Source organism: Artemia franciscana, chromosome 18 (assembly GCF_032884065.1).
Source record: "Artemia franciscana chromosome 18, ASM3288406v1, whole genome shotgun sequence".
NCBI classification, from domain to species: domain Eukaryota; kingdom Metazoa; phylum Arthropoda; class Branchiopoda; order Anostraca; family Artemiidae; genus Artemia; species Artemia franciscana.
Window position 1 is genome coordinate 2593267 of NC_088880.1, and position 22748 is coordinate 2616014.

General features: G+C 34.3%; 1 protein-coding gene across 2 annotated transcripts in view; it reads right to left on the bottom strand.

The window, feature by feature from the left end:
- LOC136038500 (RNA polymerase II-associated protein 1-like) overlaps positions 1-22748 on the bottom strand; it is a 138704-nt gene that overhangs the window by 49881 nt on the left and 66075 nt on the right. For both annotated transcript variants that reach the window (XM_065721583.1, XM_065721584.1), the window contains exons 10-14: positions 20059-20240; positions 17621-17816; positions 12248-12391; positions 7992-8113; positions 2110-2196 (exon numbers count right to left, since the gene is read on the bottom strand). In XM_065721583.1, the coding sequence (XP_065577655.1) occupies positions 2110-2196; positions 7992-8113; positions 12248-12391; positions 17621-17816; positions 20059-20240 (731 nt within the window). The remainder of the gene's footprint in view (positions 1-2109; positions 2197-7991; positions 8114-12247; positions 12392-17620; positions 17817-20058; positions 20241-22748) is intronic.

The window sequence follows — 22748 nt, forward strand, 5'->3', positions numbered from 1 at the left end:
CAAGGAATGTTCGATTAGCAATCACCATCAACAAAGCACCGGGACATAAATGACGACCAGGACACAGGGAATATAAATGACGACCATGACATAAGTAAAAAAACTAAAAAAAAGGTAAAAACTACAAAAAAAAACTAAAAAGAAAAAAACCTGAAAACCAATAAAAAAAAAACTAAAAAGCTAAAAAACTAAAAAAACTACAACGGGGACGCCGGGGGGGGGGGCACAGTGGGATATATAAATGACGACGGGGACACAGGGAATGTTCAATTAGCAATCACCATCAACAAAGCTCAAGGGCAATCATTAGAATCATGAGGTATAACTAAAAAAAACTAAAAAAAAGGTAAAACTAAAAACTTAAAAAAATGACCAATTCAAAAACGAATGTATAAACAGACCGGGACACCGGACACAAATGACGACCGGGACACCGGGACACAAGGAATATAAATGACGACCGGGACACTCAAAGAGAAATTACAGACTGGGACACCGGGACACAAATGACGACCGGGACATAGGGAATATAAATGACGACCGGGACACAGGGGCATAACTACAACGGGGACGCCGGGGGGCACAGGGGGATATATAAATGACGACGGCGACACAGGGAATGGTCGATTAGCAATCACCATCAATAAAGCTCAAGGGCAATCATTAGAATCATGAGGTATAGATCTGAATACGGATTGTTTTCCCATGGACAATTATATGTTGCATGTTCAAGAGTCGGTAAACCTGACAATCTATTTATATGCACAGACAATGGGACAGCAAAGAATGTTGTATATTCGCAAGTTTTACGTAGTTGAAAACATATATATATATCTATCTAAATTCACAGGTGGGACACAGGGACACAACTAAAATGGCGTGTAACTAATATGGCGCGTAAAGACTTACGCGCGCGGGGGGGCTTGGGGGGCGCGAAGCGCCCCCTCCAACTAGGTGTTGGGGTGGCGCGAAGAGCCACCCCAACAGTTAGTTTATTTATATTTTTGTGTGCATATGGCCCAAGGGCTTTTGAAATACACTTATCTATCTATCTATCTATCTACCTATCTATCTATCTATGCCACAGCCTCTGAATTATCTATGTAGCTGCATAGATATGTCATCTTAAATTTAATCTGAAAATGTAATATTTATACCAAGGCTTCTACTCGGAATTAGCCTTTCCCTCAGAATTATTTGCTTCCCTCTTTCCCAATGAAATTACAAGATTGCTGAAAAAATCTTTTTTGAACCAAAAAAAGCTCATGAAAAAAAATGAAGAGGAAAAAGTCTTAACAAGGTCTTTAAAAATGCTCTTTTTTGAGTTCGTTTGAACAACTCAGCAAAAACCTAAACAAGAGCAAAAATTCAAACTTTACACATAAAATATTAAAAACTAAAATGTTTAAAAAAACAAAAACACATACCATTGACAAATAAATAAATTTACTTTAATTTAATTAAAAAAACAAATAAAATACAGTAAAAACAAAAATCCATGCAGTAACATCAATTCAGGAAATCCTAGGGGGTGGGAGGGGTAAAATGTATTTTCAATATCTAGGGGATAAATTTGCAGTTTTTCGCTTTTTTTTCAATGAAAATAGCAAAAAAAGGTATTTCGCAATGCAAATACCCCGAAAAAGAGCGAATAGGGGAGGTGGAATCGGAAGAGGGAGTAAGGGGCTACAGCCCTCTCGCCCCATTATTCAAGCTACTGAACCTCTGACAGGGAGCATGCCAAAAACCCCTCCCCCGACATTGGTCACGTCTATTTCAGTAGGAAAATGAGTTTATGACAGGAAATCATCATACATAATTTAATTCTTTAGTAGGCAAAAAATTTCTGTAAAAGCTGGGAATACAAATCACAGGTGCATAGTATCAAACGGTTATGGAGAACAAGAAAAGATTATACTTATAAGAGAATCTAGCATATAAAATTATGTTATTCTACTACTGAATGCTGCTTAAGTTTTGAGGCTGCCCTTTATAACTAAACAAAGTGGTAAGCCTATGGTGGCCTTTTGGTTGAAGCTCCCGTGCCCGGGTACCTTACTTGGTATACTGTTTCAAAAAGCATTATTTTAGCTACAATTAGCAGCTTACCTGTTCAAGGCCTTAGTTGCCAAAGATGTTCCAGTAGATTTTAAACCAAGTCCCATGGAGCTAAACTCTTCAATCAAGTCCTCTTCGCTGAAAAATTCGAAGTGGATTGGAAATTTAAATAGAATTTTAAACATAAATATAAATTCATTATTTATAACAACTAACAAATATACTTCAAAAATTTATTAGCCGCCTATATTAGTGTATAGACACCTTTGAGTATCCTACGGTGATGATTCAAATGAGCACTCATAGATTACAAGAAACTAATGAAAATCTCTTGGGTTTGGGTTGGTTGGTTGGATTACCACGGGTTGGCAGGGAGCTAAAAAACAATAGTATCACCGGAATTCAAAACAAGTTTCAATTGGGTACAATTTTAATTTTTTTCGAATATGAATCTTAATTAACAAGTCCAAGTTCCTTTGGGCCCGTGTTTGGTAAAGGTCAAATTTTCTTTGTAACTAACCTGAAATATTCTAAAAAGGAAATCTCCAGGTAGGCTTCTTAAATTATGGGCCATATAGCCTATGTGGGGGCCATATAGGTCACAAACCATATATAGGCCATGTGTTGGATACAGCTATGTAAATGGTGAGGAATAAAAAATTTGCTAAAAGGATAGAAAAAATAAGTTTATAGCGTGAAACTCAGGTATGTACTCAAAAACCTTTCGGAGGAGGGAATAACAATAAGAAAACAAAGGGGGCTCAATAACCAAACAAATGGAAAATTTGAATACGAAGTTCACGAAATTCGGATTCTGGGGGGGGGGGCAAGGCTTTTTTGTGTACGTGCATGACGAAAATTATTATAATAGTTTTTGGAACTAGTAGGGAATGGTGCATGAGCAATTCAGGGCTATAATTGATTAAAATGATAAACCGAGCAATCGAAAAATATGTTTGTGGTTGATAATACGTTTCTGTGTGCAGAATTTACTGAAGCCCATTTTCCCTCCTAATGTTCGCTACTAAAACAAGTGCTTAGAATTCGATAGTAAAAGTTTTCTTGTGATTGTTTAACAGTATTCTAGCCAATGTAAACAGTTCATTTTCTAGTTTAGAGAAAGCTTTTTCAGAAAGTTTTGTGCTGCCTCAGGTTAGAATTCTCACCTCCTTCGTTGATCATTTTTTCTTTTAGGAAAGGTAGGACGACAGTCAATGGAAGGTGTTTTGTAATCAAATTCTAAGACACGGAATTTTCAAGCCACAAAAGAAAGAAAAAAAATAAGCAAGACCAGACTGAATAGGTCCTGTGCCCCATTGGATTTTTTTGTGGGGCCCTCTCTCTATTTTAAATATTCTACATTTGATATAACTATTCTATATTTAAATAACATCTTCATCCATAGTAGTTTACGTGCGTAAGGTACTTCGCGTGGTTACTGCACAGTCTCTTTAATATGAGACTATCCCGATTCGAGTCGATTAATTTGACATGAAATTTTACGAGTATAGGTTTTTCATATTATAAAGTATATATTATATAATAATAAATGCATAAATATCATCCAGCACTGTAAACCTAAAATTAATATATTTTTAGTTATTTGAATAACTCATAATTTATCCCTTATCGTCAAAAACAATTTGCTTTAAATTTCAAATTTTTTTAATTTATTTTGAATGTTACGGGGCCCTCTCAAAGAGGGGTCCTACTAGGCCCAACCGCTCCAATCACCCTTTATCTGGCTCTGGCAATGAGAGGGAAGAGAGACGAAAGAAACAGAATTAACATTTTCTCGTTTATTTTTTATACCAACTTTACTCGATATGTTGCTTTTTAAGTCCATTAAACAGTCCATAACAGCTCAGAGAAGGAACAAGTAAGACTGCACCAAATCAGAAGGGGTATTCAATAGTTTCTAATTTAACAGTTTGAAATACTTTCAGCTTACTTGGCTCTCCTGGCACACTTTTAGTTTAGTTCACTTAGAACGATCCCCCTACTTTGAGGACTATTAAGGGGTCGCTCGGGGTTACAAAATAACTGTAAAAAACATCAAAAATTGTTAATATACATTTTTATACATACATTTACGAATCAGACAAACATTTTGGGGAGGGGGGGGACTCAGACTTACTATTCCCCCTAGGGCATGCCCATGGTACGATATGGTACAATAAGAGCAAATATTAATTATTCTTAAGACAAAACATAACAACAATGCTTAAAAATGTAGCACGGGTTCATAAACAAAAAAAAAAATATTTATTCTCTAAACTACTTGAGCGGTTGTTGCTCGGCAGCTACAAGCAAGAGTTGTTCATCAACCCACGAAGATTGACCTCTCAACCACATACACACACTCTCAGAAATCACACTCCACACAGTGGGTATAACATTAGGCGTAGGAAACCAGAACGTTTAGTGACCATCCGTGGTCTCCTAAAATAAATCTTATTTCTAACAATGTAACTATGGCACTATGCTAAGGTTATAAAACTTATCAAAACAATAAGTTGGTGATCCAGGGCTAGCTATCATTAAAAAATGGATTTTTGGCCCACTTAAGAACAAGCCGATATTTTACCATTAGCCCAAAAGTAACCTAAAAAGACATTGTTGCACAGCTTATTTTTGAAGGTCTGAAGTTGAAAGAGAATTATGACAAACCGTATATATTCTGAATTCCAAAGATGATTAAGGATACTTAATATTTTAGTTTGATTCCAAGACAATTGAAGCACAAGTTAGGGGCCTTTAATTCCAAATAATATTACATTTTGCAAGTATTTCCAGGAATTCCCTACTTCTTTCTCAAGATTTCTAAAATAACTCTAATTTTTACTTTTTCTTTAGACTTCCTAAATACCTTGAACTTTTTGGTGTATTTTTTATGGCAAAAACCTTGCTTTTGCCGGATTTATATACTTTATAATTATACTTGACACAAGGTTATAGGAGCACTGTGTTGGTAAATGTCGGCTGTTTCTCCATAGAAAGTGAATCAAAATACAGATATTGAGGTATCTAAGACACTTTACATTGTCGCGATGCGCCACCTGGTGGTTTAAAATACCGTAAACAGAGTAAAAATAAACATTAGGAAAAAAATTGATAGTGACGGTTTCTAGTACTCACGTTACATTGCATTACGCGCTTAATTAGACTAGTGTCTCTTGGGTGGATATTATCTCATGAATCATCAGCAAAAGAATGGTGAAAGTCCAGACTTTTATTATTAGTTGATTGAAATATTACACCCGTTTTTTATATATTAATTTAGAAAGTCAAATCATTATATTCATCGTCAGTTTTGAAGCATGTTGGCCTATTTCTAGACATAACGTTTAATGCCACACTTTTACAACAGTTGGTTTGAACGTGGTTTTTGAAACAGAGAATGATATTCATTCTGATTACTAGAGAACACCGGCCTACATCCATGCAGAACATGTCTATTTTCGCCTATAAACGCCAAAATAGCCAATAGCAACATCGTGTCCGCTTTCATTTTTAAAGGCGTTAAAATAAAATAAATAAACAATCAAAAGTAGCCATTTCCTGAATCCATCTTTCTTGCTCTATTAGGTAATATTCCATCAAATTTCTACCATAAACAAAAACGCGACGAGTAATTTTGAAACTTCCCACGATAACACCGTTTTCTCAGAAATGTCCCTACTTAACATGTAAAATTTATCCCATGCAACGAAAGATAGCTTGGTGGTAAATCAGAAGTGTGGAGGTAAGAGGTGAGGTCAATTTTGAGAGCACTATTGAGTGTCAAAATACTAAAGGTTGATTCTTCTGTTTTACCGGAAAACCTACGTTTTTAGGATTCGTCAGAGCGCAAAGATGCCAAAAGCAGCAACAGATGAACCATTATCAGGCAACTCCTCACTAACTATGCGATTATCTACGGGCTTCGCAGATCTCATTCAGTAAAAATGTCTACTGTATTCCTTATGTTTGTTGTATACGACAAATTCATAAACTATGTAAAAGTAGTGGGTTCCCTTATATGTGGCTCAGAATATGATAAAATCATTGTTTCAGCAGCATATCTTCCAGAAGGCAGCAGAAAACTAATACTTTCTGGCAAGGATAAGTGGCAGTATAAACCACTTTCCTCACGATTATTGCAAAGAAGTCGGAAGTTTCCTTATAATTCCTTACTCATCTATGAACAAGCGAGGTATTTCTGATCTTTTTGGTGGCTTAGACAGGCTAGATACTTCATTAGAAACATTTATAAACTTTCTAATGGCTTAGACACTAGAAAGCATTGTAATCAATATATTTTCTAAATATAATCATTTCTACCGCTTTTCTTTACATTTTTTGAGCCGCCAGAGGGTGTATCATGATGAAGCAAAATGTTTTATATGTCGCATTACTTGCTTTAGTCCATATTTGAATCAGATACTTTTCATTCTGCGCCGTTTCTGTGAAAAACAGCCAATGTGTACCAACGTGATATTCCTATGACTGTGTCACAGATATAGTAGAAAAATATAAATCCCTCAAAAAATAACATTTTTTCTAAACAAAGTAGAAAAGTAGAACTGTTATGAGGGGAACTTGAAAGAAATGTAAACTACTAATACTACTACTAATAACTCACCGCATGGCCAAGTCGCATGAGGCCGACACAGCTACACAAGCTCCTCCTCCAGCCCAATCTATTTAAGGCCTCCCACTTTACACCCTCCCAGGGAGTTACCATTTCAAACAAATGTAAAAAATCAGTAGAAATGCTTGAAAATGTAATATTATTTGGTGTTTGAGTCCCCTAGCTTCTGCTAAGTTTGTCTAAGCGTAAAACAAAACACACCACTAAAAAAAAAATTATTTTTGGAATTCAGAATACTGGTAGTTATAATTCACTTTCAATTACATAGCTTCAGAAAATGAAATGTGCAATGATGTCCTCGTAGGTAGTTTTGGGCTTATAGGCTAAAATCGATCTGTTGCATATGATTGAGAGCCGGTGGGTCATAATATTCCAAATCAGCACCATTTATTAGCCGAGAAACCATCCTCAAATAAACTGCAGTAGATGTGTACCCGCTCCAGAAAGGTCCATGTCACAAAATTAAATACTAGATAGGGTATTAAACCATGTAAAATACCCTTGCGAGTCTTGAGCTAAAATGTTGGGGGCCAAAACATTTACTTTGGGACTAAAATATTTACTTTGGGGCTAAACCGATGATTATAGACCATTCCGAGCGGCACCACCCATTGAAATTAACAAATGATACTGCAAAAAGTAAAGCATGAGATTGCTGAAATAATAAGACAAAAAAGTTCTATAGATAGCGCTAGAAGTGGAAAGAAAAAATTTCTAAGAACTATTTCGTTAACAAAACATAATAGAATATCATCCTAGAATACGAGATATGTAAATAAAAGAAAACATGATTGACAATGTTTCTAACGAACCTTTTTATTAAGAGGAATTAGATCATGAGGAGCCTTTATTTCTCCCTACAGAATTTGCACCCATGTGGGACCTACCCAGGAATACAACTATAGTAATATCATTCCAAGACATGGACACCGTCAACAAGCACAAGCTCCAACAACCATTGTTTTTTTTTTTTTTTTTTTTTTTTTTTTTTAAGGATACCTAAAGCCAAAATCTAACCATTATATTTTATAAGCAATCGCTTATAAAAAAAGACATTTTTCTATTTTTAATATTTTTTTTTATTACTAGACATAAAGAAAATAAAAATCATGATTTTATATTTTAATTTTTACGTTTTTTCCACAGTCTATACTTTTATTTCTTTATCAAACTTGACACAATAACAAAGAATAAAAAGTACACAAGTCTGCACTTTACCCTATCCAGACTGAAAATCTGAGGATCCCACAATACGAGCAGACTGACGTTTTGTAAAATAACAAAATAAAAATAAATTTACCAAAGAAATCTTCTGTTGAAGACCATCTCTTCAAAAATTTCTTGAATTAGACATTCGTCACCAACAGGAGCTGATATAATATAAACCAAACTTAATGTGTGAAACAAAGACAAGTCACTGGGCTGGAAAAAAACATATAACACTGAACATAACAAAAAAACAAAAACACATAAACAAAAAAAAACACAAAACACTGAGTCTCAGTTCACCCGGTCATCTGGTGAACCTTCAGAGGCCAATTTGACTAAGTCCCAAAAAAATTTACAATTAATAATAAAGTTCTGCTGAAAAAGATCTTGTAAATACTAAGGAATGAAGTAACATAACACACTATTAAATAAATTCTTATTCACCGATTTCATGTAGTGTTTTATATAATCCTTTCTTGACATTAATCCTTGATTTGAAGGAATATCCTTCTGAGTATAGAAATCTAAAAGAAAATCAAGCGGCATTGACACTAAAATGGAAAAAATATAAGCATACATTCAACAATTTTTGTCCTTGAAGCGGTCATATTTCAAGATATTGTTTGGCAATGCTTAAAATCATATCATCATTAGAAGTAAGCCGAAAATTTCTAGAATTACCTTTAGAAACAAATATTATAGAAACAAACTTATTTCTTTCCTGAAGGTGCATTATTTCAGATTAATCCACTCGTAAGATTACAAATTTATTTAATTTCAAGCGGTGGTAAGAACATATAAACAATATTGTAAAATATACTAGAATATATAAAAGACCAGATCATAATTTCCACTTTGCTGAAAAACAAAATGACCGTGGATTGTCAGTTTAATAAACATATACTGACATTCATTCCTTAAAGTTTTAATATTTTCTTATTTATTAAAGTAAAAAAAGGAAATATTTTAAATGTATTCTATTTTCGGTAAAGTGCAAGTTATGTTATGGTCTTGAGACGACATGGGGGTTGTCAGCCCTACCCATGTCAATTTTTGCTCGTTTTGCGTTTGACTCGGTTATTTACTGTAATTTCTGTTCGTTTTGAGTTTCATTTATTTATTGATGGTGATTTGTAGTACTTTTACGCTTGGAAGGTTACTTGAATTTACTTCTACTCAATTTTGGCTTAGTTATTTTACTTTTCTTTAAAACTTCTATTGTGGAAAAGTTTTTAAAATACATTTCTCCTCGTTTTACCATTGACATCGTTAATATTTTATATATTTTTGGTTTTTCCTTCTATAAGAATCCATAGTTTTGGCTTGCTATTTATATTTTGAAAAAAAACTTTTTCAACAATTTTGAATTGTGACATAAACAATATTGTTTAATTTAAGTTTATGCCCTCTCAAGTTGGCCTGAAAAATAAAACCTAATATCATTCCCAAAGAATTGATAATATCATTCTCAAAAAATAAAACCTAATATCATTCCTAAAAAAATTTCATCTATGCTGTTTGACAACCTGGATACACCTTCACTCTTGGGATTTATTTAAATTGTAAGAGCTAAAGGAGTAATAATAGTAGTCCCAAAAGTTTCAAATTGATATCCCAGTCCTTCTCGGTATATTACTGAGGTTTCTTATTGCCAACCATAAACGAAAGGCCTTTTGATTTAATTTTAAAGCAACATTTAGGTTCAAAGACAATTACATAATTGTGGGGTTTGCCATAATCAACATCCCTAGAGACATAGCTGTTGGACTGTTCTACTATGCTGAACAAAATGGCTGTCTCACAACTTTGATTGGATGAGTTTGAAAAATCAATGGGCTTGGAAGGAGGGCTGCTTGCCCTCATATCTATTTTTACTCGTAAAAAGAGCACTAGAACTTTTAATTTTGAATCGAATTGGCTCGTTTAAAAGTTTCAATGATGTCTCTAGCTCTTATAGACCGACTCTGCTATTGCTCTATAATATTACTATTGCTTGATATTTCTTTATGACATTGCTTGTGTGGCCTTTTGAAAACCTGCATGCATATAGTTTTTTCTTTAATTGAAACTCCCCCTAAACGTACCCAAAATGTTTCTCCTTAATACCATTAGCGTCATTAGTTACAATATCTGTAATGGTAGTATTGACAGTTTATTCATTGCATTTTGGTTGAAAAAGAACTAATACATCCTCTTAACAACATGTGTGGGCAACACACGCTGAAAGTTTCAGCTAAATACATACCATCAACCGTTCCTGAAGCCTTTCTGATGCGTCCACTTGACAACCTGTGTGGTCATAGTCTGTTTCGACTTAGTTTCAATACAGTTTCAACATAACCAAAATTTTTCGCCTTTAAAGTCTTAGTTTTAGTAGCAGTAGTAGTAGTAGCAGCAGCAGTAGTAGAATTAATAGTAGTAGCCTTACATTTAGTGGCAGTAGTAGTAGTAGAAGTAGTAATAATAGTAGTAGTTGTCGTAGTATGAGTCAATTATAGATACAGATATTTGTTATTTCTTGGTTTTAGATTTTACTCGATTTTAGGTTGTTTTAGTTTTTGTCTTTGTTTTCTTAGCGTTGAAGACGCCTTGTTTAACACAGGCAAAATATACGTGTCACTTTACTTTTCTTTTCCTTCTATTGGCCGTAGTCCCGTTTGTTTTCCTCATCGTGAGATTTCTCTCTGTATCTTCGATTTTGTCGTGGCTCGCCAGTTCGGTTTCAGATCTTTCATCAACCTGGGGGCTCCACAAGGCTTTACTCCACCCCTGATATTACGAAAGCACGAGCATTCTAATGACTCCATCTATAACTCTCAATGATGTCAATAAGTAATAATCGGGCAGAAGTAGTATACTCCCACCATGTTAAAGAGTATATAGGCTCACTCGCTGCAAATTATAAACTAGATTTCTAACAGATAAGGTAGCACTTTCTTGGCGAATATTAATATTTATAAAAATAGACACTCAAAAAAGAAAAGTCGCTGCGCAAAGACATTAAAAATAATTATAAATGAAGTTGGATGAGTTTTTTTCCACCAAGTTAGTCTATATCAATTAAGAGCGGAATTAACTAAGGTACGTCCACTGAATTATTAAATCAAACTAAATACAAACATCGGTCAACAATACAATTCAGGCAGGTAAAGAGAAATAGAAAAAAAAAATAACATATATGCCAGCCACCGTACCACCTGCCACTTTTCAGTGCTAAAGTAGCAAAGTAATAGACTAGGTATATCGTAAGGGGTAAATGGGAAAACACTATTGATGGAAGAAAACACAGATCGAAAAAATGCGTTTTAACTACCATTTTGGTTTTCTATGGAAGACAACCTTTCCAAACCTTTATAACTAAATTTTGCAGTCGAGACACATGAGTTATTACACATATCTTTATTCCAAATCTTAGTGTATCTATATTTAGTTATCATCTTTATTTATTTATGTCTTCATTTTTTATCCACTACAGTTCATAGCAGAAACTATAAATTATGCTGGAAACAAAAGTAAAACTATTGGGCTAATTCGGCCAAGAATGAATTGGCTAAATAGAAACTATGTCTTGGAAAATTACGAAAAATTGGCTATTCACTTCTTAATGAAAAGAACTTCATATGCTATCATACAGTTTCAGGCAGTAGTGGGCGCCAAGTTACAACAATAATAAATTTATAATAAATAATGAAAATAATAAAAAGAAAACACCAGGGAAAAAACAGAACAAAATAACATAAAACAGAACCCAACAGCCTAATAAACAATAGCTTTTATTTGAAGGTTTATTTGTCTTTAAGATTCAACAAATTGTTAATGTTCAAATATTTACGAATAAAAAGCGTTGTAACATTCAACTAATTAGTTGACTAATTTAACAGTTAATTAGTAGAATAATTAGTGACTAATTTTTACATCCTTCAACGTAGCAACAATAACAAAAATATTGTGCTCTGAAAACTGAACAACTGTAACACAATTTTAGAGCAACCGAATGAAGAAGTTTCCGTGTATGACTAGATCTGACCAGGGTTGCCACCCGGTGAAAAACACCATTAGATCTTGGGGATTTTTGGTTGATTTATTGGTTTTCTTCAATAATTTCATGATTTATTTTCTGATTTAGTAATTTTTTTTAAAGCAATGTAAAAAAAACTAGAAATAGGAATAAATCACCAGGGATGGCAACCCTGCACCTTGGTATACATAACTGTTTTATTTTTTATATTCTTGATACTTCAAATGAATTTCGTTTGTTTTAAATGTTGCCTTTCTGCGGTTAGAAGTTAATATACTATCGCTGCCTGTGACAATCATAAAATCAAACGAGTTTATATTAAACATTACCTGTGACTCGATTGAAAGTTTTAATATCCAATAGATCAGATCAACTTCAAATTTTGCAAACCAATGATCTGACAACGAGAAACCAAAATCAGTTAATTTTTTCAGGTATTTCAACACAGACTGGGATTTCCACAAGTCTTGAACCTAAAAAGATTACTTTATGACACGTTTGAATTACTTTTTAAGTTCAACATCAGAGCTAACACTTATGAAAGAATAGTATAATATAGGGCCAATGGCAAATATTGAGCTAGGGGCCATTTGTCTCTTTCCCCAGATCGCTACTCTAGATTTCTAAATATCCATTATTTTGGTATTTCTACCGAAAAACAAACCTTTTTTGTAGTTTCTTTGAAGGATCCAAAGAAAGATTTACCCCCCCCCCCATTAGATGTAAAAATATATCCCTTCCGGCTTGATTTTAAAAACTATATCCCCTTCCCACGTGAACTGGCACCACTGTATAAGGCTCCGTCCACAACACTTAATTAGTCAAATCAATTAATATTTTTGTTCCAGAAAAACTTCGATATAACTGATTATTGCAGCTGGTACAGGAAGAGGGCTAAGATGAACAATCTTTTGACAAGACGTAAAGAAGATCCGTCTAAAATTTATATGTTATTAAAAAAAAAAACTTCATGTTGTTCCTACAGGAAGCGGAATCGACGTAAAAAATTTGTGCCAATTCCGCTAAATACTCCTTCTTATGTTAAAGATTATGTGCTTTTCCGTCAGGATTATCTAGCCGTCTTCCATTTTCTCTGTATTTAGGAGGCGGGTTAAACTATTACAACTGATTAATATTCATGTGTCGTATTAGTACCTTGGCTTCATAGCACTCGATGATCCCTATGTAAATTTCAAGTTCAATACTTTTTGTGAGGGTGTGGTCAGTCGGGCATTTAACCGTAGTAGTTTGTGGTATTTGAGGCACTTTAACCATTTCCTATGAAGGATATGCTATGCCTGTGTTTGCACATTTAGCACATACAAATAAGACAACTAACAGTGCACGTAATCAGATTGAGGCCTTTTGATACCCCTTTCATAGGCAGGTACACCTAAACGAAAGAAAAACAGAATTGCTTCACAGTGAAACATATGAACTGTCAACAGAACAACCCTAAAGGCTGCAAATGTATTCAGTTGAGGCATTTCGATCCCATAGGTAGGTATACATAATTGCGCTTAATCTGTTTCTAAAGAGAAACAGAATTGCTTGAGAGTGAAACATATGAACTGTCAATAGAACAACCCTAAAGGCTGCAAATGTATTCAGTTGAGGCATTTCGATCCCATAGGTAGGTATATATAATTGTGCTGAATCTGCTTCTAAAGAGAAACAGAATTGTTTGAGAGTGAAACAATTGAACTGTCAATAGAACAACCCTAAAGGCTGCAAATGTATTCAGTTGAGGCATTTCAATACCATAGGTAGGTATATATAATTGTGCTGAATCTGTTTCTAAAGAGAAACAGAATTGCTTGAGAGTGAAACATATGAACTGTCAACCAACCTAAAGGCTGCAAATGTATTCAGTTGAGGCATTTCGATACCATAGGTAGGTATATATAATTGGGCTGAATCTGCTTCTAAAGAGAAACAGAATTGCTTGAGAGTGAAACATATGAACTTTCAATAGAACAAACCTAAAGGCCACAAATGTATTCAGTTGAAGCGTTTCGATACCATAGGTAGGTGTATATAATTGTGCTGAATCTGTTTCTAAAGAGAAACAGAATTGTTTGAGAGTGAAACATATGAACTGTCAACCAACCTAAAGGCTGCAAATGTATTCAGTTGAAGCGTTTCGATACCATAGGTAGGTGTATATAATTGTGCTGAATCTGCTTCTAAAGAGAAACAGAATTGCTTGAGAATGAAACATATGAACTTTCAATAGAACAAACCTAAAGGCTACAAATGTATTCAGTTGAAGCGTTTCGATACCATAGGTAGGTGTATATAATTGTGCTGAATCTGCTTCTAAAGAGAAACAGAATACCTTGAGAGTGAAAAATATGAACTGTCAATAAACACACCTAAAGGCTGCAAATGTATTCAGTTGAGGCATTTCGATCCCATAGGCAGGTATACATAATTGGGCTGAATCTGCTTCTAAAGGGAAACAGAATTGCTCGAAAGTGAAGAAGGGAGGTAAAAGTCTCTGAAATGTCAATGGCACAAACGTAGAGGCTAATTTTTGAATTATAATCCCTTTCAAGAAGTTACAGAAAAGTTGCATGTCCGCTTTGCAAGCCAAGTCCTTCACAAAAACCACATTGGTTATCACCATAATGGCACTTCATACTAATTTCATTATCAGTGGCTTCCCAATCGTCAAACAAATAATTATCTATAGCAAGAATTTGTTTTTCTTAGAATTACACAATGCTGGCGCATCAGGTATTTGCTGCTGGGCGATAGAGGTCTGGAATAAGATGCTATGATGTTCAAAATGTGTTCCCCTGTAGATCACATGTTTGGGTTATAGGCCGTCAAAACGTGATGCTTTGTCTGGTTTTAGACGGTAAACATATGCCTAAATAAAATCCAGTGCATGATAAGTTCCTATTATGGTCTAGCTTTGCAAAATATCCCAAAAGTATATTTCAAAGTGCCGCCTCCAGAAGAGGTAGATGATCAGAAAACAAGGGGGAGAAATGACACCCAAGCGCCCATATCAACCCAATGAAGAATATGAAGAATAAAAGATAAATTTGACACGTGACACCACAACATCCCGGTGTTATTTTGGTGTTTAAGTGATATTTGCAATCTTTGATTCCAGCTTTGATGCTGTTTCTATTACTGCACAATTTTCCAGAATACGCATTTCACTTACTTGATACAATGAAATAAACTGCATGACATTGGGTAGCCCCAAAATCCACCCAAAGACATAATCTGAATTTTTGTTTACCACTCAGTAAGATCGAAATCGAGAGTGTTGCCGTTAATGGACTTATGTAAAAAATGAAATGACTTCAGGATTTTTGACAACATAGAATCTACTGTAGTGAGATATAGAGAGATTAAGGTAACCCCGGAAAGGCTTACAAAAAAATTGTATATTTGCATAAATCACCTGACTTTTGTACATGAAGAGGTAGAGAATAAGTAAATCAACACTGCATACTTGAGTGACCACTTGTTAGGATACCTCATGAAACGTCAACAATGGTACCCATTATCCTTGGAGCGTCTGTTTTGATGAAATTCAGGTCTGAGGTGGAACAAAATTGTGCACAAAAGAAAACGGCACTGATTTGACAGTCAAAAAACGCCACTAGGAAGGGATGAAAGTAATATTTGAGAAAGTGGTGCGGTCTCACTTTTAAGATCTGTGCTAAACTCACCTGAAATAAATATTGACTTATTTGCAGACCCTATCTTATGGATGGATTTACAAAGCAGAGCACAAGTTGCGGCAATTTTACAACAAAACATCACATTTCTGTAAATTGTTGTCATGTAAACATACATCACAACAAAAGAGCCAGAATTAACGGAAAATATATACATGAGAAGATTCTAGAAAGCCAAGGGAAAACTTCTTATTCATTACAATTACTGGGCCACCAGAAGGGCGACCAGATGCCAATTTGGTGGGATAAAATGAGCTTCTGACCACGCGAGAGATCTTTCTTTTAAAGATTATTAGCACCCAAAGGGTTTTCAGTGATGTACACAATTTCACAACTGCAAGAAATACTGTAAAGAGTCCCAAGTTTGTAATGAGCCCCGTTAATATTTTGATACAATAATTTTACAACTGATTAGACCATCTAAAACTTGAGCAAAGGCAGACAAATCAATGTACAAACCCCTCTATAATAGCAAAGACAGCGCCCATCTTCCTGAAATTTTCCAGAGGGACTTCTGCAGAAGAGGTGCTTCTTAAGCTCTGCTTAAGAGACTGGAAGAATCCTGTGTAAACAGGATTCTTCCAGTCCCTTGCAAAATACCGAAGCCTTGACACTTAAGGTACTAGTTAGACTTATCAGGTGGCAAAATCACCTGCGATGGGAAGTATTTGAAGTTAATTAGTCAACGTTAATTAGCTGATAAGCCAAAACTGACTCAGCTGAGAATAGCAACAGATTAATGAGTAATTAATAGCACTCAGAATCTGAGAGCAAAACCATTTGCTAAAAAAATCAATCCGAGAAAAACACAATTAAAGATTCTGACCCTTTCTATTTCCAGGATTATGAAGAATCTTAAAAAAATTAACTATATGACAAGCTAAAATAGGACGTAAAACCTCAATGTAACCAATTATTGCAGCTTTTGCAAGAACAGGATTAGGATGGATAATGCTTTGTTCCGACATCAAGAAATTTTCGTCCGAAATCTTAAAAAAACTCTTTAAAAAGTAGCTGAGAACAGCAACAGATTAGTGAGTAATTGGTGGCACTCAGAAGCTGAGAGAAAACTATACTACTTCTGGCAAACTCATTCCGAAATAACACCATTAAAGATTCCGACCTTTTCTATTTTCGGCATTACAAAGAATCTCGAAAAACTAGAAAAAAAAAAAAAAAAGAAGGGAGTTTACACTTCTATATGACAAGCTAAGATAGGACGTAAAATCTCAATATAACCAATTATTGCAGCTGGTGCGAGAAGAGGGTTAAGATAGATAATGCTTTGTTAAGACAAAAAAGAATTTCCGTCCGAAACCTTAAAAAAAATCTATAAAAAGTTGATGAGAATAGCAACAGTGTGAGTAATTAATAGGACCCAGAAGCTGAAAGTAAACTCTTATTACTGTTCGAAAACTCATTCCAAGAAAAACATAATTAAAGATTCTGACCCTTTCTATTTTCGGCATTACAAACAATCCTGAAAAATTAAAAAAAAATTAATAATAATATATACCTCTACATGACAGGCGAAGACAGAACGTAAAAAAAAACTGTGTTCTCCCAAAGAAATAAATAAAAAAAGCCAAAATAAGGCGTAGGGCAATTTCATTTCTAAGTTAATCAAGATAAATTTTGTAGAACAGATTGCAGGTCATTTTTTATGTCTTTCTATTTCGGTAAGACGATTTTCAGTTAGTGAAATTTCCTGTTAAGAATATTAAAAAACAGATGAAAACATTTAAGAGCATTATTCTAAGAGTGTAAAACTTATAAACCATTAAATTTGCAGTCAATTGCTTTGTTTGTTGATTGAAGAGGAGGGGGTTTGATCACCCTTCCACCGAAATGTTTGTCTGACTCATAAAAACGAAACAAAAATGAATATAAACAATTTTTTATGCGTTTTTTTAAGTTTTGTTTGTACCCCCTCCCCTCGAAAAAAATTCTTTTATAATTCATAGTCTTTAAGAAAATTCAAAACTTCTTCAATCTACTTACAGAGACGACGGATATCCTACTAATTTGACAAAGTTCGAATGCCAGCCTAAGAAGTGATGACAGGACAGAGACGGGTGAACTTTCAGTGATAATTGGGGATACGTTTCCACCCCATGTTACAGAGCCCAGGCTTGGCAAATTTGGGGGATCCCTCTTTGAACCAGGTACAGCTGATGATGCAATGACCGATTTCACGCTACAATAAAAAAGAAATGAAAAACTAAAGGTATAACAAAGAGTAGACAAAGTAAAAACAAAAAGTATGAACAAAAAGTAAAGATAAACCAAGTAAAAACCTAGAAACTAAAGAGTACCAAACGAAGTACGAACTATCATACATATCAGGTTTCGTTGTTGTTTGTTTACGAACGATAAGTTCTCTTGTGTGCCATCTCTTTTTCTCACTTCTCTATACCCTCTGTTTTCAATTTGTTTTTACCGTTGTTATGCTTCGTTTTCATAAGTCCCTGCATTTAGATTTTTTTCTTGTTTTTTACGAACTGTAAGCTCTATTGCGTGCTTTTTCTCTCTGTTTCCCTCTATTCTCTGTTCCTTCAATTTTTAATTTACTTTTTACCACTTTTATGCTTCTTTTTCTTTGTTATATATCCCTGCTTTTAGTTTCGTTGTTGGCCTTAACAAATAATAAGGTCTCTTGTGTGCTCTATCTCTCTCTCTCTCTCTTTTTCTACGTTCTTTATTTACTCGGTTTTCAATTTGTTTTTACTGTTGTATGCTTCTTTTTTTGTTAAACATCCCTGTGTTTACTTTCGTTTTTTTTATGAATTGTAAGCTCTCTCTCTCTCTCTTTTTTTTTCTTCCCTCCATTCTCTATTTTATCTGTTTTCCATTTGTTTTTACCGTTATTATACTTCTTTTTGTTAGACGTCCCTGTGTTTACATTCGTTATTTTTTTGTATGAATTGTAAGCTCTCTTGTGTGCTCTCTTTCCCTCTTTTTGTCTTCCTTCCATTCTCTATTCCCTCTGTTTTCCACTTGTTTTTCGTTCTTATACTTTTTTTGTTATATGTCACTGCGTTTACTTTTGTTGCTTGTGTGCTCTATCTCTCTTTTTCCCTCCTTTCTCTATTCCTCTGTTTTGAATTTATTTTCGTTGTTTTTTTTTGCGGATTACAAACTCTCTTATGAGCTCTCTCTCTTTCTCTTTCCCTCCATTCTTTATTCCCTCTGTTTTCAATTTATTGTTACCAGAGTTATACTTCAGTTTTTTGGTATATGACCATATGCTTCGTTGTTATTTTCCAAGAAATATGAGCACTTGTGTGCCAGTGATTAAGCCTTACGATAGGTACTCCGGCATTCCTCTGTGGTCTTAATCTTTTCATGAATAAATTCAGTTATCTTCTTTTCTATACAAAATTACTTATGGACCCCAAAACACTTGAATGAGTATCTTTTTTTCTACTTGAAATAGATTATTGTGGGCGACTTAGAGATGTTTAGATAGTAGTTTCAGAGAGCAAAAATTTTTGGATGTCACGACCTGTTTCAGAGAGCAATCTAGCTCAAACGATTACAGATTTCAAAAACAATTGTTTGAGGGTGTTTAGATAGTAGTAGGTTGCTTTCAAAGGGTAATAGGATGTTTCAGAGGATTTATAGAGGGTAGTAGGATGTTTTAGAGGGTTTTTAGAGGGGCGTAGGATGTTTTAGAGGATTTTTAGATGGTAGTAGGATGTATTAGAGGGTTTTTAAAGTGTAGTAGGATGTTTCAGAGAGTTTTTAGAGGATAGTAGGATGCTTTAAAAGGATTTTAAAGGGTAGTAGGATATTTTGGATGGTTTTAGGGGGTAGTAGGATGTTTTAGAAGGTAGTAGTTAATTATTGCAACTTCAAGTTACAATTTTCCATAAAACTGGGCATAAGAGGCTCAGAACACTCAACACTCTTAGACAAAACCTTGAAGGTCATTGCAACTAGCATTATTCAGACAACTTTTAGGTAGCCTCTTGCCTACAAATAAGTACCTTCGCAGCTAATTATGGAAGTAATATACTGGAGTTCATTCATTAGAGGGACACATTTTTTTTTTAAACCACCATATGCCACACAAAAAAATTTTAAAATATTGTTAAGTACTTCTTTGACTTCAGTGCTGGTCTCTCGTAATTACTATTAACTTAAACTGAAACTAAATAATTTGCCGAATTTCATAGAGTTGTATCCAAGAGCATTATTTTTCACAGTAATTAGCAGTACGTCCAGTGATTGAACAAATTTCTTGAAGTACATTTCACCTTTATGGTGATCAGAAATGACCATAAAAATCAGAAAGTGTAAATGTATCATTTCGCTTCTTAGTAACGATTTACAAAGTTAGAAAGTTTGGCTTGTAAAAACTCCAACAATGACTCACTAGACAGAACGGACCCCCACTTACTAGAGAAACCTAGACTTAACCAAAATAGATGACTTACCAGAGGAGATCAAACTGTTTATCCAGATTTTTAGAGGTGAAAAATCGTCTTATAATTCTTTCAAATAGATTTTCGGCACTGGTGATAACCTGCACCATATTACAACTTGACTGCTTTGTTAAATATTTGAAGTATGTTGCGACAGCAGACAAAACAGAAGCGACGGCGGTCCTTCCCGCATCCTGAAATCATAAAAATTTACAATAATGGAAAAAAGGGGGAAAATAAACAATGTTTTTAATTTTATAAAAAACCTTACAAGCAACAACCTATGGCAGCAGAGTTGTATCCAGGAATTTTTGGGGGAGGGAGGTTTATAAAGAAAAATTTCGGGGCGGTGGGGGGGGGAGACAAAAAACGCATGAAAATGTTTTATATTTATTTTTGTTACGTTTTTATGACTCGGACACATCGATACGGCCTTGTAAGACAGCAATGTTTTTTTTTCGAGAACAATTAATAAATAAAAGATAAATATAGAGGATAAAAAAAAGATACCCGCTTTACTACTGTACTACAACATCATAAATGTTTCTGAAAAAAAAAACATATATGCTGTTACGCATTTTGTTTTCTTTTGGCTTTCAAAGTAATAATACGAGCAACAAGGTTTGGCAAGGTAGCATTTGATAGAGATAATAGATAATTGAAGACAATTACCTTTACTCTTTGGCCATTAAGTCACAAATAATACTGCTGATACAAGGACAAAAACAACTTACTCATGGATTTGTTTTTTATTTGGCTTTTGAGCAAACCATTAGAGCCGTGATTCCCAACGTGGGATGCTTGCCCACCCGTGGGGCATGACAATATCTTGATCGGTCATGGGCAGGACTGGCATCTTATGACCGCCCCTAATTTAGAGCCTTACTTTTGGGGAAAAAAATATCTTTCATGTGAATGACGTCAAATTCATATGCACTTAAAGAGCAAAAAAGATACATGATCGTACTGCAATGACGTTATACGTTATATAAAAGGATTGTCTTCAGACAGTATTTTTCATTAGTATAGAATATACCTAGAGAACGAACCAAAAAAAAATATACCAAGTTAATGGCCTTTTAAGCTTCCTTCAGAAGAATACACGCAAAATTTAAAATTTAAATATCATGAAGGGGGATCAGGACTTGCCTAGTCCCCAAGGGGGATGGAAATGCCTAGGTGGGGCATGGCCCAAAATCGGCTTAGTACCACTGCATTAGAGCAACAAGCTATAACAATGCACTTCTAGATACTTATTAAAAATAAATACAAGCGGGCCGATGACAAACCAAGCAAAGTTTAGTCTTTCTTGTGAAGTTTGGCACGCTGGCATCTCCTGAGAAGAGTCAGATAAAATTGAATCCAACCAAAAACTAGATGAAAATGCAATCATAAAATGAATCCGTCATTTCATCATTTTCATTTAACAAAAGAAAATCCATAATATGGATCCATGATTAAAAAAATGAATCCATCCATATCTTCAAATAAGTTTCAAAGAAAGTAAAATTTCCATACTCTCTTGAAAAATGTTAGGCAAGACATAGAGGTATGATTTGCCTGCGTTTACAAAAAAAGCAAATTTCCAAAAAAAAGAAGCCAAAAGACACTCCCTACCCAGATCCTACCAGCCTAGGACTGTTTCTCATTCCACTTCCACCTTCTCCACCGGTCACTGTTTTACTTCTAGTTATTCTCTCACTTTTATTATTTGTATGGGCTTTGCCTATGTTTTGTATATGTTCACTCGTTTTCTTTCCTTTTTATGTTTTTGTTGAACCTTTTAATTTCTTATATATTAGATCTTTTAGCTTTGCCTATATTTTGTATATGTTCACTCGTTTTCCTTCCTTTTTGTGTTTTTATTGAACCTTTTAATTTCTTATATATTTAATAGTTGACTTAATTGTAATCTTTGATGTCCTATGACCCATTAACAATTCGATAAAGCGATAGTTTCAAATAATGTCTAATGAATGATTTATTCGTTTTGTCAATTTAATTTTGCATTATTTAGCCAGCTTTAGATGAATTGTTGTTTTTATACTTTTTTTTATCTATTTGTCTTGGTTTTGTTTTTTTTTACCCTGAAACTTGAATTCGGCCTTACGTGGCTCATGATAACGATCTTTTGAAATAAATATCTTATCTTACAACACCTTATTTAAAAAGCCAGGATACCTAGATTTACAAAATGGCCTATCTTCACCAAATATGAAATAATTTGGGTGGGTTTGTTAATTTGGGCATTGTGCACGGAAAAGGTGTTCATTAGGTTATTCATTTAATCTGTGTGCTAGGAATATTTACTGTTTATATTTCTTAGAGTATATTATCATTTTAAGCCAGGCCTATTAAGCCATTGTGTGTTAATAAATTTATAGATTTATTTATTTTTTATTCATAAAAGAAAAAGCAACAATGTGGAGTATAAATGATAACAAATAGAAAACAACACAAAAGTTAGTGTAAACGCTATTAAACTAAAAAAAATCTATGAAACAATTTTGGGAAGCAACAAATGCAAAAGAGGTCATACTCAGAAATAAAAATAAATACTCAGTCTGATCTGTATGAAGAATACTCGTGATCTGTGATAAACGCAGTAAAAACTTACAGATTTTGAAATATCTCATCCGCCCCCCCCCCCAAAAAAAAAAACCCTGTTAGTATCAACGCACAAACTGTTCCGAAGATATTGC